Source organism: Chiloscyllium plagiosum, unplaced genomic scaffold, assembly GCF_037043375.1.
Source record: "Chiloscyllium plagiosum isolate Xiang-an unplaced genomic scaffold, Cpla_swu_hap1 HiC_scaffold_37, whole genome shotgun sequence".
Taxonomy (NCBI): Eukaryota; Metazoa; Chordata; class Chondrichthyes; order Orectolobiformes; family Hemiscylliidae; genus Chiloscyllium; species Chiloscyllium plagiosum.
Window position 1 is genome coordinate 8883127 of NW_028270175.1, and position 14715 is coordinate 8897841.

Genomic DNA, 14715 nt, shown 5'->3' on the forward strand with positions numbered 1-14715 from the left:
GTTGGTGGGGTGGTAGGTGAGGACCAGTGGGGTTCTGTCCTGGTGGCGATTGGAGGGGCGGGGCTCAAGGGCGGAGGAGCGGGAAGTGGAGGAGGTGCGGTGGAGAGCATCGCCGATCACGTCTGGGGGGAAATTGCGGTCTTTTGAAGAAGGAGGCCATCTGGGTTGTTCGGTATTGAAACTGGTCCTCCTGGGAGCAGATCTGGCGGAGACGAAGGAATTGGGAATATGGGATGGCATTTCAGAGAACACCTCTGGGACACCCGGACCAACCAACCCAACCACCCCGTGGCTCAACACTTCAACTCCCCCTCCCACTCCACCAAGGACATGCAGGTCCTTGGACTCCTCCATCGCCAGACCATAGCAACATGACGGCTGGAGGAAGAACGCCTCATCTTCCACCTAGGAACCCTCCAACCACAAGGGATGAACTCAGATTTCTCCAGTTTCCTAATTTCCCCTCCCCCCACCTTGTCTCCGTCCCAACCCTCGAACTCAGCACCACCTTCCTAACCTTATTCCTGACCTCTCCGCCCCCACCCCCACTCAGGCCTATCACCCTCACCTTAACCTCCTTCCACCTATCGCATTTCCAACGCCCCTCCCCCAAGTCCCTCCTCCCTACCTTTTATCTTAGCCTGCTTGGCACACTCTCCTCATTCATGAAGAAGGGCTCATGCCCGAAATGTTGATTCTCCTGCTCCTTGGATGCTGCCTGACCTGCGCTTTTCCAGCAACACATTTTCAGCTCTGCCTTTGAGAATACTCAACACTTCCTCCCTCTTTATGTTGACTTGACCTTGAATAATCAAACATCTATCCCTAACCTCAACATCCATCATGTCCATCTCGGTGAATTTCGATTCAAAATACTCATTAAGAATCTCACCCATGTTCTCTGACTCAACACATAACTTTCCTCCTTTTGTCCTTGAGTGGGCCAACCCTTTCTCCAGTTACCTTCTTGCGCCTTATATACGAATAAAAGGCTTTGGGATTTTCCTTAACACTGTTTGCTAAAGATATATCATGACCCCTTTTAGCCCTCTTAATTCTTTGTTTCAGATCTCTGCCCAGACTATTGAGTATAGGAATTGGGATGTCATGTTGAGGTCACTTGTGGAGTAGTAAATATAGTTTCGGTCGCCCTGCTATAGAAAGGATGTTATTGAATTGGAGAGGCAGCAGAAAAGATTTTACCAGGACTGGAGGGTTTGAGTTATAAGGAGAGGCTGAATAAGCTGAGGCATTTTTCACTAGAATGTAGGAGGTGAAAGGGTGACCTTTGAGACGTTTATAAAATCATGAGGGGTATACTTAAGGTAAATAGCAAAGATGTTTTCCCGAGGGTGGAGGAGCTCAAAACTCGGGGGCATATTTTTAAGATGAGAGGAGAAAGATTTAAAAGGGTCCTGACTGGCAACGTTTTCACACAGAAGGTGGTTGATAATGGAATGGACTGTCAGAGGAAGTGGTAGATGCAAGTACAGTTACAACATTTAAAAGACATTAGGACAAGTACATGAATAGGAAAGAGTTAGAAGGATATGGGCCAACTCCAGGAAAATGGGTCCAGTTTAGTTGGTGAAACTTGGTTGGCGTGGACGAGTTGGACTGAAGGGTCTATATCTGTGCAGTATGAATCTAACCGAACTGGACATAAGGCTTCCAGACACCATGCCACAAGTCGACCATCACCTGCTTCCTATCACTCAACTAATTCTGGATTCAATTAGCTACGTTTCCTTGGATCCTCTGAGTTCTTACCTTTGCTATCAGTCTTCCTTATGGTCCTTATTAAAAATGTCACTCAAGTTCAAGTTCACTGTCAAGTGCATGTCCTTTTATCTACACACCGGGTCACCGCTTCAAAAAATTCAATCAAGCTTGTCAGATATGACCTCTTCTTAAAACTATGCTGACTATTCTTGATAAATCTGTGCTTCTCCAATTGCAGATTGATTTTGTCCCTCCACATTCCTTCCAATAGTTACTCCTCCACTGAGGTGACACTGATTGGCTTGTAGTTTCCCAGTTTTTCCCTTCTTGAATAACAGTGCCACACGAGCGGAGGACAGCCAGACAGGAATTGAAAATTAATGCTATTGCCTCTATGTCCTTCCTCGCCTCGCAGGATAGCCTGAGGTACATTTCACCTGGCTTTGGCCATTTATCTATTTTTAATGCTGCCCGATCACTCAGAGTCATCTCTCTTTTTATGCTTTTAGTACAGGGCGGCACAGTCGCTCATTGGATAGCTCTGCTGCTCACAGCACCAGGAACCAAGGTTCGATTCTAGCCTTGGACAACTGTCTGTGTAGAGCTTGCACATTCTCCCCATGTCTGCGTGGTTTCCTCTGAGTGCTCTGGTTTCCTCCCACAATCCAAAGATGTACAGCTCAGGTGAATTGGCCATGCTAAGTTGCCCATAGTGTTAGGTGCATTAGTCAGGGGTATATGTAGGAGAATGGGTTTGGGTGGGTTACTCTTCAGAGGGTTGGTGTGGACTTGTTGGGCCAAATGGCTGTTTGCACATTGGAGGGAATCTAATCTTTGTTCTTCACCCAGATTTGTATACTGTCATTGTCCCTCTCACCAATAAACACCGATGCAAATTATTCATTTAGGACCCTCCCTCTGTTCTCTGGGACTGCATACAAATTACCCTCAATGGATCCTACTCTTTTCCTGATTATTCTTTTACCTTTATTTCAACATACCCTTAATGAGTTCCTCCAATATTCTGTTTGTTAGCTCCCTTTCTTCATTCACAGAACAGTATCCTAAAATCTTTCCAGATTTGAATTGTAACTCTGCTTAATTCCATTTTTAAACTGAATTTTCAACTCTTCAGTCTTCTGTTCTGCATCTCTCCTAAACACTGTGGATGTCACCAAATACTGGATTACTGGAAAATAAATAATTTTTCAGTAAAATTCCTTTTCAAGTGCTTCATTTCTTGCTGCAATTTAACTTGGTTGCATCCAAATAAAATGCTGACCTTTCGCAGTTGGTAAACAGAAGGGAACTGTGAACAAGTAAATTAATTTATGTTTCTACAGGGAGAGCACCACCATGTCACTTATGAGTTCAGAAATTATGTGACATTGTGTCATAAAATTTCACCTTAATTATCCATCAATTTCATATAAATCATTTGTTCTTCAGCTCATTAGTATAATGAGCTTAACACCATGGAATGAAAAAAGGCGCTGTGAACATTGTGAAAGCGTTTTCAATGAACGCAGTATTATCCTTTTTTATTTGTTTATGCTTTATCCAGAACGAAAACCACACAGTCCCTTTGTAAAATGTGAAATTAGTTATTCTTGCAAATTGTCCTGATGAGTGCAAGATAAAAACCTGTGACATCATCAAGCCACCTTCTCCATTCATGACTGATCTGATTGTAACCTCAAGTTTGCATTCCTGCTTGTCATTGATAACCTTTCAATCCCTTGCTTAATCAGAATCTATCCACCTCTGTCTTAAAAATATTGAGCGTCTCTGCTTCCACCTCCTTTTTCAAGAAATGTTCCAAAAGTCTCATCAGCTTCTTGGAGCCAAACTTTTGGGTTTCATCTATTTTAACTGGGAGACATCTGATTTTTAAATGATGACTCTAGTTCCGGAATCATCCATGAGAGTAAAAATCTTCTCCATGTCTACTCTGACAAGACCATTCAGGATCTTACTTTTCTAAACTGTAGTAGATACAGGCCACGATTGTCCGATCATTCCTCATAAGCAAACCCCCTCTCTCTGCTTCCCTTCCTGTTGCTCACTTCCCTCTTGGCCCCCTCCCTCTCCGATAAGACATACTTGTTTTCAGCCAATTTGATTCATTCTCTGTTGCATCAAGAACCAGTTGAAGGCACTGGATATGCCAAAGGCTATAGACCCCGATAACATTATGGCAACAGGTCTGTGTTAGCTTTCCTAATTCCCTGCTGTTCCCCTCTGCCCTTTAACACAACTGATTTCAGGCCTTCGTCCTGATGCCCTTAAGGTGGGAACTCCAGGATTTATATCCAGTGACAGTGAAGAAATGATGCTATATTTCCAAGTCAGGATGGCGAGTGGCTTGCAGACAATGGCATTCCATGTATCAGCAGACAATAGATTTTCAAATTTGCTATTAGCAAATCTGACAAACTACTTTTTGTATGTACTTAAAGTCAAGAATTTGACATTATAGAATTTGCAATGACATTGTCCTGAATGTTTATTTGGAAGCACTAGCTTTTGGAGCATTGCTCCTTCATCCTGGTGTTGTGTGATTTTTAACATTGTCCTGAATGCTGTTGTATGCTCTACCAGAAACTTCCCTTGGCCTACCTTGCTGGAGGCTGCAGCTAGCCAGGCAATGTTTAAGAAAGACCAAAAAAACGCATCAGACAAGCAAATATATTCACAAAGAACAAAATATTCTTTTTGAATCCAAGGACAACAAATTCCAGACTCAAGTGGGTAAAGTAACGGTTACAGGAAAGAGAAGCAAGGCTTTGAGCTACATTACATAAACCCGAATGGAAGGTTTGGTATAAACGTAAAAAGCCAATTTGCTTAATTTGCTCTCATTTGCACTCTGCTTTACCACCCAAGCACTTTCCCTTTTAAAGGTACACATTTATTCTTTCCATTTTTTGAAGTTAATGATCCTCAAAGAAACTGTGATATGATGGCCCTCTGAATAAAAACTATTGCAACTAGACTTTATTCTCTAATGAATGTAACTTGTGCCTTTAATTCTCTCAGCCTGTGCGCTACATATTTACATCCTTAGATTAGATTAGATTAGATTAGATTTTTTTAGATTAGATTACTTACAGTGTGGAAAAAGGCCCTTCGGCCCAACAAGTCCACACCGACCCGCCGAAGCGCAACCCACCCAGACCCATTCCCCTACATTTACCTCTTCACCTAACACTACGGCAATTTAGCATGGCCAATTCACCTAACCTGCACATTTTTTTTTTGGATTGTGGGAGGAAACCGGAGCACCTGGAGGAAACCCACGCAGACACGGGGAGAATGTGCAAACTCCACACAGAGAGTCGCCAGAGGCGGGAATTGAACCCGGGTCTCTGGCGTTGTGAGGCAGCAGTGCTAACCACCGTGCCGCCCATCCTTATTGGTTTACTTTTTTAAACTGTATATTCTTTCTATTTTATTTTTGTTTTGAATAATTTTTTTTCCTCAACATATCTCAATCTTTCAAACCGATTCGAGGTCATATTTGTTATTAGTCTCTAAATCATCACTTTTTTGTAAATTTGATGTTTGTAATTGTACAATAGTAACACTGGCTCAAACTCAGATTTTCAATTGACTCTATTTAATAGTATAAACTTCATTTTTGGTCATATTTACAGTCTCTAGCCGAAGTATCTGACCATATATTTCATAATATTGTAATCCATTTGCAAATTAGCTCAATTAAAAGAGGTAGGAGCATTGCTTGCACCACTTGGGCCCTTGCCTTTTCCAGTAAGATTTTCTAATCAATCTGTTTAGCAACATTATAATTCATCTCTAGAACACATGGGATGTGAACCTGAGTTTTCTGGTTCAGTGGAAGGGATGCTACCATTGCACTACAAAGAACCTTCTGTCTTTCAGATATTTCCATTCAATTTGGTAGGCTTCATCTGTGAATCTGTGCCCTTTTGGATGGCTTCCTTTTTTGTTGTTCATTATATATAGAAATCTATTTTAGATGCCAAGGCAATATCCCTGCAAGTCCACATACTGTGATTCTGACTGAAAAATGACAAATTTCTTTCAAACTCCTGATATTACTCCTGTATTCAATGAAAGGTTGAATTCCTGCCACAGCTTGTCTTATGCTTAGCTTAAAATGGGAGGTAACTATATTTAATAGACTTTTCCCCCTCCATGTTCAGATGGCTTGTAGTTCTACTTTTCAGTAGTACAAATTATTTGAAATTGTTTCTCAAGCTATAACAGACTGATGTTAATTTGATTTAATTTAGAAATTACATTCTCAGTATCTTGAGGTTTTTTTCCTTTTTTTTGACTTTTTGCATTTGTTGTTTACTTTGTTTTTCTGGATCTCTGCATGAGTGAGTATCATGGTGCAGTGCTTCAAATACCTTCTATTGTTTTGGAATACCAATTTGTGCTCCTGTGTGCTACATTCCTAATTTTGTTCTGTATATGGTTTGTACCTAGGTAATTAGACAGTATGTTTGCAATTTACATAGCAGTACAATGGCAATCGGTAAACATGTAGTACTTTCTAGGGACATTTGCTATCCTCTCATAGCAATTTGATGGAAACCATTTTGAATATGTTTAGAAATATATATTCTGATATTAATGCTTTTTTATATGCTGTTGTCTCAATATAATGACATATAAAGCATGCATCCCTGATTATTTTATCTAGTGAGTCACTGAGCCTTATAAACCAGGAAGAGTAGTCAACCTGCCAGTTTCGTAAAGCCATACATTCATAACCAGCAGCCAGCTATCCAGCGCGAGTGGTCTCCCATCAGAGGCCACCAGTCCACTACCGCAGTTAACAAGTAATAATCAGTAATTACTGAAACCACTCACCCAGAATCAATACTTCTCCAAACCACGAACTTTCCACACCTATCTGTCAGAGTTAAGGTGGAAGTCTTGTTGGAGCGGCAAAGGAGAGGAACTGGAATTCATTGGAAAAAGACGGATCCTTGATCTGAAGGAACATTGAAGTAGATGACAAAGTTACTTGTTACAAGCATTATTACTTGCTAGGGAGGATATAAAGAGCCTTATGCATTAATGGTCCATTGGCAAGTTCAGAGTCAGTGTAGTAACTTGTGTAAAATAAAGTATGCACAGCATGGGATTTAATCACTCAAAAAAATCAAATAACTCTTGAAGCCAAAATCAACTGATAAAGTCTGAGTAATTAAATCTAATAAAACAATTGAGAATTTTTTCAGGTCATTTATAATATCTACTTGGCAGAATGGTAGCATTTTCAGGTCTGAATGTGTGTTGTGGCTTCAAGTCCTATTCCACAAATATTAATGTAGATATACCATGTGACATGACAGTGCCACCTTAGATTGTAACTTAGAGCAGCCATGAGAGTTTCAGACTAACAGATACTGATGTTTGTCCACACACACACAGACCCAACCCCATAAGAATGGCAATGGTTAGTCGGATTGAGCCTGTTATAGCATGTACAGCTTTGATCAGTTTTACTGTCACATCTTCCAAATGTATCTTTTATTTACCATTATGTTTTTAAGAGACAACTGGATAGAAATCTATGAACTTAATTAAACTTTACATTGAGATGTTTTTTAGAAATGGCCTTGAACTATAGAAATATGAGAGCAGGATGGAGATCTATCCAAATGGAAGGAAGAAAGGCCAGGCAGACCAAAGTTTATTATAACAAGAATTATTCTGAAGTGCTGATATCTTTTTTAAATGACACTATCTTGAATGCAATCTGCAACGGTCAGAACAATATGTAAATGCCTTCAAAGATAGTGGAAGCCATTTTAATAACAATGTTCAAGTGGGACTTATATTTTCCTTTTTAAGTAAATATCTTCCAAGATTATGTAGAAATACTGGGAGAAGGGAGCACAATGGATTGCACAGAACTGGCACAGGTGAGATGGACACTAGCCTCCTTCTGCTACATAATTCTGTGGTAATTAACACTGTCCTCTTAAGCTCAATTTAAAATACCCAACATTACATGTACTTCAATTATGCTGCATAAACGCAAATAATCATAATTTTTAAAAAAATTATCAAATGTTCCTCAGAGTCAAACTCTGGTTTCAATGTTGTTTCGATTCTGTCCTTTTAAACAAGAAAAGAATGCCACTGAAACACTTTTGTAATCAGATCAAGTATCAATGATTCAGGAGGAATGCAATAGATTTTTATATGAAATGAATGACCACTGATGAGCATAATGTTTTTATTCTGGATTATAACAGTCATACGTTTGCTTGTAGCTTTTAACCTTGCGTATTGTGACAGCCATTTCGGAGCATCTTTAGCTACCCAACTTGAATCTGAACTGATCGGGGTTTGATGCTTGTCAAAGTACCCCCCTTGATAGGGCCCTTTTCTTTCAACATGCTCGCTAAAGCTCCCTGGAGTTGGGAGCTGGTTCAGCATGCTTATTTAGAGAACATAAAGGGAAAGATTGATTGCTCTGTATGTGAAGGAGGCAGGGTCATGGCACATGCTCAGTGCTGACATTTTGAAGGGAAGTTTTTACGCTCTGCGTGGTGGCTGAGGTCATAGCACAAGCTCAGTGAAAGCTTTCTGAGGTCTCTCAGAGACTGCGTGTGCCACCATTTTGAGTACTGAGAGTAGGAAAAAGGGAGAGTTTTGCTTTCAGTGCAGACTATAACCAGACTTGGGGATATAATTAAACCTAAAGGACTTGATTTGACCATGGATGATCTCTTCAGCCCTCGGAGGTAGGCTTATTTATTGTGGCCTATCCTAAAAGGCTGCATTTTGTAGATTCCTTGCCTTGTCAAATATTTATTATGAAATCTTCATTATTAATGCTGCAAGGCTTTTTGCCTCTGTTTTTTTTTAACGTTTGATCAGCATTATACAGAAAATGGTGACTCTTTCCAGAACAGCTAGCTGTCTCTCTCTCTCATTTTGAAAAGTAAAGGATTGTCAGCAGTTTCTTTTGATTTGAGGGCTAGTAAAGAGAAATCAAATTATCACCACAAAAATATGTTATAATTTTTTTTGCTGGCATTTTGTGAATTTTCTTTTTCATACCTATTTAAATCTGAGTTTGTAGCAGTGTTTCTATAATTTGCATCTGTTGGATTTCCTTTAAGCAGAGACAATGCATCTATGTTTTTTAGGATGTATGTGGGTCTGAGAACTATTTGGGCCTGTCAGTTATTTGGTTAGGAAAATGGTAGTAGGAAGGATTTGATATGGACAGCTATTGGTAGTTTACAGTGATGGGTGGGACCTCACATATTAGTTCTTTTGGCTACTTGAACTTCAGTCTTTTTGATTTCAAAGTTAATTTGCAAAAGGAAAATTTTAAAATAAAAACTTAATATTATGAGTAAGTGTAGTGTCTGTGTAAAATTTTAAGATAAAATTGAAATAAAGCTGTATAACTTCGAAACTGATGCTTTGTAACTTGCATCATTTACTGTTTGTAAATGCACATTGTCATCTGTTGTGTTACGTACTTGGATCCACCTTAGAGATGATTCTGATCAGTGCATTAGAGTTCATGAGAGATATGTTGAAAACAAGCTCACTAATGACAGGAGTGGCATATTTTGAAATAAATCTATAGTGGTATTGTGAACATTGTGTAAACTCTACATCCATATGCTTGGGTGTCATGATTTCACTTCCAATCGCCGAACAGTTTTATTGATGCAACAGTAAAACTCTGGTCAACACTGTTGGAATCTGAACACTAGAATCTTAAAGCAACCCCAAAGTCTGATGAAAGTTCCGTCAGACAGTGTATATATATTTAAATGCAGTTACTCTTTGGAAGGATCATCAAACAATGCCTGTCAACTCAGAAGCCTCTGAAAGTTCCAGTGTCCTCTGAGGTTGTTACTGCACAGAATTGGCATTTGAAAAAAAATATAGAATAGCTTTTATTTGAAATTATATGGACTTGTCTGAAATCATCAATGTGCAATTGTTATTAAATTTTACAAGAGATACTTGAATCTAGACTAGAAGAGATTTGAGGTTCATTAGGAAGAGGTATTAGAAATACTGCAGTGTGTGAAAATAGACAAGTCCCCTTGGCCGGATGGGATCTATCCTAGGATCCTCTGGGAAGCAAGGGAAGAGATTGCCGAGCCTTTGGCATTGATCTTCAAATCATCATTTGTCTACAGGAATAGTGCCTGAGGACTGGAGGATAGCAAATGTGATTCCCTTGTTCAAAAAGGGTAGTAGAGACAACCTTGGTAATTACAGATCAGTGAGTCTCACTTCAGTTGTTGGTAAAGTGTTGGAAAAGGTTATAAGAGATAGGATTTATAACCATCTAGAAAAGAATAATCTGATCAGGGACAGTCAACATGGTTTTGTGAAGGGTAGGTCGTGCCTAACGAATCTTATTGAGTTTTTTGACAAAGTGACCAAACAGGTAGATGAGAGTAAACCGGTTGATGTGGTGTATATGGATTTCAGCAAGGCGTTCGATAAGGTTCCCCACAGTAGGCTATTATACAAAATGCGGAGAAATGGGATTGTGGGAGACATAGCAGTTTGGATCAGTAATTGGCTTGCTGAAAGAAAACAAGAGGGTTGTAGTTGATGGAACGTGTTCACCTTGGTGTCCAGTTACTAGCGGCATACTGCAAGGGTCGGTGTTGGGTCCACTGCTTTTCATCATTTTTATAAATGACCTGGATGAGGGCTTAGAAGGGTGGGTTAGTAAATTTGCGGACGACACTAAGGTCAGTGGAGTTGTGCATAGTGACGAAGGATGTAGTAAGTTGCAGAGAGACATTAGATAGGATGCAGAGCTGGGCTGAGAGGTGGCAAATAGAGTTTAATGTGGACAAGTGTGAGGTGATACACTTTGGCCGGAGTAGTCGGAATGCAAAGTACTGGGCTAATGGTAGGATTCTTGGGAGTGCAGATGAGCAGAGAGATCTCGGTGTCTGTGTATACCGATCCCTGAAAGTTGCTACCCTGATTGACAGGGTTGTTAAGAAGGCATACAGTGTTTTGGCCTTTATTAATAGAGGGATTGAGTTCCAGAACCAGGAGGTTATGCTGCAGCTGTACAAAGCTCTGGTACGGCCACACTTGAAGTATTATGTACAGTTCTGGTCACCGCATTATAAGAAGGATGTGGAAGCTTTGGAAAGGGTACCGAGGAGATTTACGAGGATGTTGCCTGGTATGGAAGGAATGTCTTATGAGGAAAGGCTGAGGGCCTTGAGGTTGTTCTCGTTAGAGAGAAGGTTGAGAGTGACTTAATAGAGACATACAAGATAATCAGAGGGTTAGATAGGGAGGGCCTTTTTCCAACTATGGGGACGGCAAACACGAGGGGACACAAATTTAAAGTGAGGGGAGATAGGTACAAGACAAATGTCAGAGGTAGTTCCTTTAGTCAGAGAGTAGTAAGGGTATGGAATGCTTTACCTGCGTCGGTAGTAGATTCGCCAAGTTTAAGTGCATTTAAGTTGTCATTGGACAGGCAAATGGACGTACATGGAATAGTGTAGGTGGGATGGGCTTCAGATTAGTATGACAGGCCGGCGCAACGTCGAGGGCCGAAGGGCCTGTACTGCGCTGTAATATTCTATGTTCTATATGATCAAGTAACGTGATAACATCATGCTCACAAGTAAATCAAAGTAAAGCATTATGGTAAATAATGTAAATACTTATGGCATTACCTACATTAGTAAAACTCCCAAACTTACATTAATATTGCCAAAATAGTTTCCTGATTTACAACAAGAACAGTCTTTCAAGACAAATGGTTAAGTGTTTGGGGCTTTGATTTTCTAGAAAACAGATTTTCTAAAATAATATGTCAGAGACCATCAAGTTTGTCAATATTACAGTAGAATTTTCTTCCTCATTTCTTCTGGAGTTGGCTTCTAAAAGTTACATTGAATTGGCTAAAACGTGCTCTGCCTTTTCCCCACTCCACTTTGGCAATTGAGCTTAGATTGGGAACTTGCTGTTGATGCAGTACTACACATACTCAGTGATAAAAATTGTGTTGACACATTGGTCCATTGGATCTTCTAACTGTACAATTTTAAGCATGCTATAACTATAGGATAAAACACAATTTATTCAGATAAAAGTTAAGTTGTTGCAAGTCCACAATAAATTTGACTATTCTACTTTGATCATATAAAATCGAAGTAAAATTATAGTTGGGTAGACAATCGATATTAAAGTGCAGTACATGTCAAACTTTTGTTTGCAGTTAACTTATCATAGGAACATAAGAAGAAACTTAACAAGAATAGCCCATTCAGCCATTTGAAGCTATTCTGTAATTAGGCCTCAGTTGATTTCTTTTCTTTTACCTCATTTACCTGTCCTGGTTCCAGACAAATATCTTCAGTCTCAGTTTTAAAATTTTCATTTGATGACCTAAGTATTGTTTAAGGGAGAGTATTTAGCTTCTTGACTACCTTTTGTGCAATAATAATGGAGATATGCAAACTAATGTTACACCAGCAAACTAGAACAGTTACTTAATTGCATTAGCAGCTTAAACATACTAAAATTAGTTTTTAAAGTTTTGTCATGATAACTGAATTGTGTCAAATGAGTCTACAAATTAAGATGTTAAACTAATGATTATTTTCTCCTAGTCATATTATAATTTGTATTCTGCATCTTCAGAACAGCTTCAATATTTGTTTTTAACTTGTCTGCCACATAAAACATAGAGCACTAGGTGTTGCATTGGCAGTTATATATTTCAGAATATTTCATTAATAATTATGCAAGTAATTGATGTTAACCAACACCATCTTGTTAATGACAGACATTGTGTTTGAGGCTTTAAGTGATGCTGAGCCATGCAAGGAAGATTCCAGGCTCAAGTTTTGGGTTTTCTTAAGATTTGCCAATTTTCGCCAAGGTACCACTGAGGATGCAGCAATCCTCTCTGCATCTCTTGGTTTGAGATGGGAGAAATTAGCAGTAATTCTGGCCTCAAACATCTGAAGTCAAACTACCTATTTTACACGTTACAAAGTGAAGAAAGGATAATTTGTAATTGGCTGCTGGATCTGTCAAAGACTTACATTTATATATTATCGTGGCACACATTTTAATCATCTTAACAGAATATAACAAAAGAATATAACCAAGATACATTGGTGGTTGTTATGCAGGCAAAAGAGGCATCCATATTTTGCATGGTATAATTGGATCAATCATTGTTGTTTGAGAAATGTATGTTGGACAGTTTTGAGTGGAACTCTAGAATGATTCGAATGGATCTTTCATATCCACCTCTGCAGCTAGCTATACATAACCTTAGGTTAATGTCTAAGGAAAGGTGACATTTCTGATGGAAACAGCACACCCTCAGTATTGTGTAGCATGTCAGTTCAGATTATTTGCTCAGGTTCAATTGTGTGTCTTGGGAGGTAAAGTTTGAACACTTAATTTATATGGGTTGTTCCCAAAAACATTGTATAGAAAACCATCTGTCTTAAATGACTAGTACCACTGTAAATTACCAAGAAGCATTTGCACTGATCAGAATTGCAATGTAAAACAATGGCCAATAGAGTTATAATGATGTGGTTTATCAATTAGTTATAAACACCGATAAGATGAGGGTACGGGCAAAACATTGATGATGCCTTGATTATACTCTGATGTTCTTTTCGTTTTTTTCTGTACTATGATTTGGGCTATACTTTTTGCTTCCAATGAAGTAATATCAAATTAAAACATGCATATTTCATGTTGCCGCACAAGTATGATATTTCAAAGTGCTAAGTGGACAGTTTAATCTTTGATATATTCTTCATTTACAGAATGCTGATTTTTTTTAATCCCACAATTCTAATTTTCTGTGCCTTTATGTAGAAAAGGATGCAATTTGATAGCACAAATTTGAACAGACGTGGTTGCAAATTAGTGCCAACTTAAAATGAATCCATGGAAAGATACATTTGGCAGTCTGCTAAATTATATCATGTTTTGGATTGGGTCAGAACTGGTTTGAGCTGTTTAGTCCTTTGTATGCTCATGTTGTAACAGTACAGAAAAAAAATTGGCTTTTTTTTTACTCATCCATTCTATGATGCCAAAAGTGAAATTTGCTTTTCCTGTTATGAAGCAGACCATACCCCCTCAAAACATAGCCTAGACCCTAACTTCTTATTTATAGGCAAATGTAAGGTGCTGCTCCAGATGTGATTTGATTGGTCAAAATGTTAGGCTTTTTAAGCAAGACATACTTTATTCTTACATGATGAAATACAAACAAAAAAGTATTTAACTCAGTTGAAATAATTTTTTAAAAATTATTTACAATTCCTCAAGTGTTCCATAAACACACCCTTGGCAAAGACAAATTCAACAAAACCAATCTGCCTCATTTGGTTTCTCCTCTATTCCAGGAGAAGGGACACTGAATCTAGCAGCAAAGAGAGAACTCAAGCTTTTGCAGAACTTCAACTCCAAAACCCCAACATCAACAACGGAAAGCAAAAACTAAAACCCTGGCTCTGTATGAGCCTAACTCCACCCACTCATACTTCTTTTGTATAATTTTTTAAAAATCCCAAAGTTATTTATTCTGCTTTTCCATGGAGCAGCCTCTTTGGCACCTGGTTTACAGTCCTCTCTTTGAGAGGAATAGGACAGAATGAACCCTATTTTATAGCACATCGTCCAATTCCTCTTGAATTGCAATCAATCAAATTTCAATCCTGTCAGCTTTGAGGATATTTGAGACTCTTCAAAATACAACAGAAGCAGAGTTTTGAATATTCTTAAGGCAGAGGTGGATGGATTCTTGGCAAAGCAATGTTGGGGCGGAATGGTTATCCGAGGTAGCTGAGAGTGTGGGATTGAAGGCACATTCGGATCAGGAATGAACTTAATGGCACAGCAGGCTCAAGGGTGGCTGAGTGGCCAACTTCTGCTCCTTTCTCATATGTTTGGTGCTATCCTTCTCAAAGTTAAGAGAGAGCATTGTGTATT

General features: G+C 39.0%; 1 protein-coding gene across 7 annotated transcripts in view; it reads left to right on the top strand.

Moving 5' to 3' along the window:
* Positions 1 to 14715, top strand: part of rerea (arginine-glutamic acid dipeptide (RE) repeats a) — a 571358-nt gene that overhangs the window by 321461 nt on the left and 235182 nt on the right. Inside the window, exon 1 of one of the 7 annotated variants that reach the window (XM_043676160.2) lies at positions 8351 to 8474. The exons of the other annotated variants lie outside the window; for them this stretch is intronic. Coding sequence (XP_043532095.1) covers positions 8449 to 8474 — 26 coding nt within the window. The 5' untranslated portion in view covers positions 8351 to 8448. Of the gene's footprint in view, positions 1 to 8350; positions 8475 to 14715 lie in introns of those variants that run through there. 7 annotated transcript variants of the gene reach the window in all.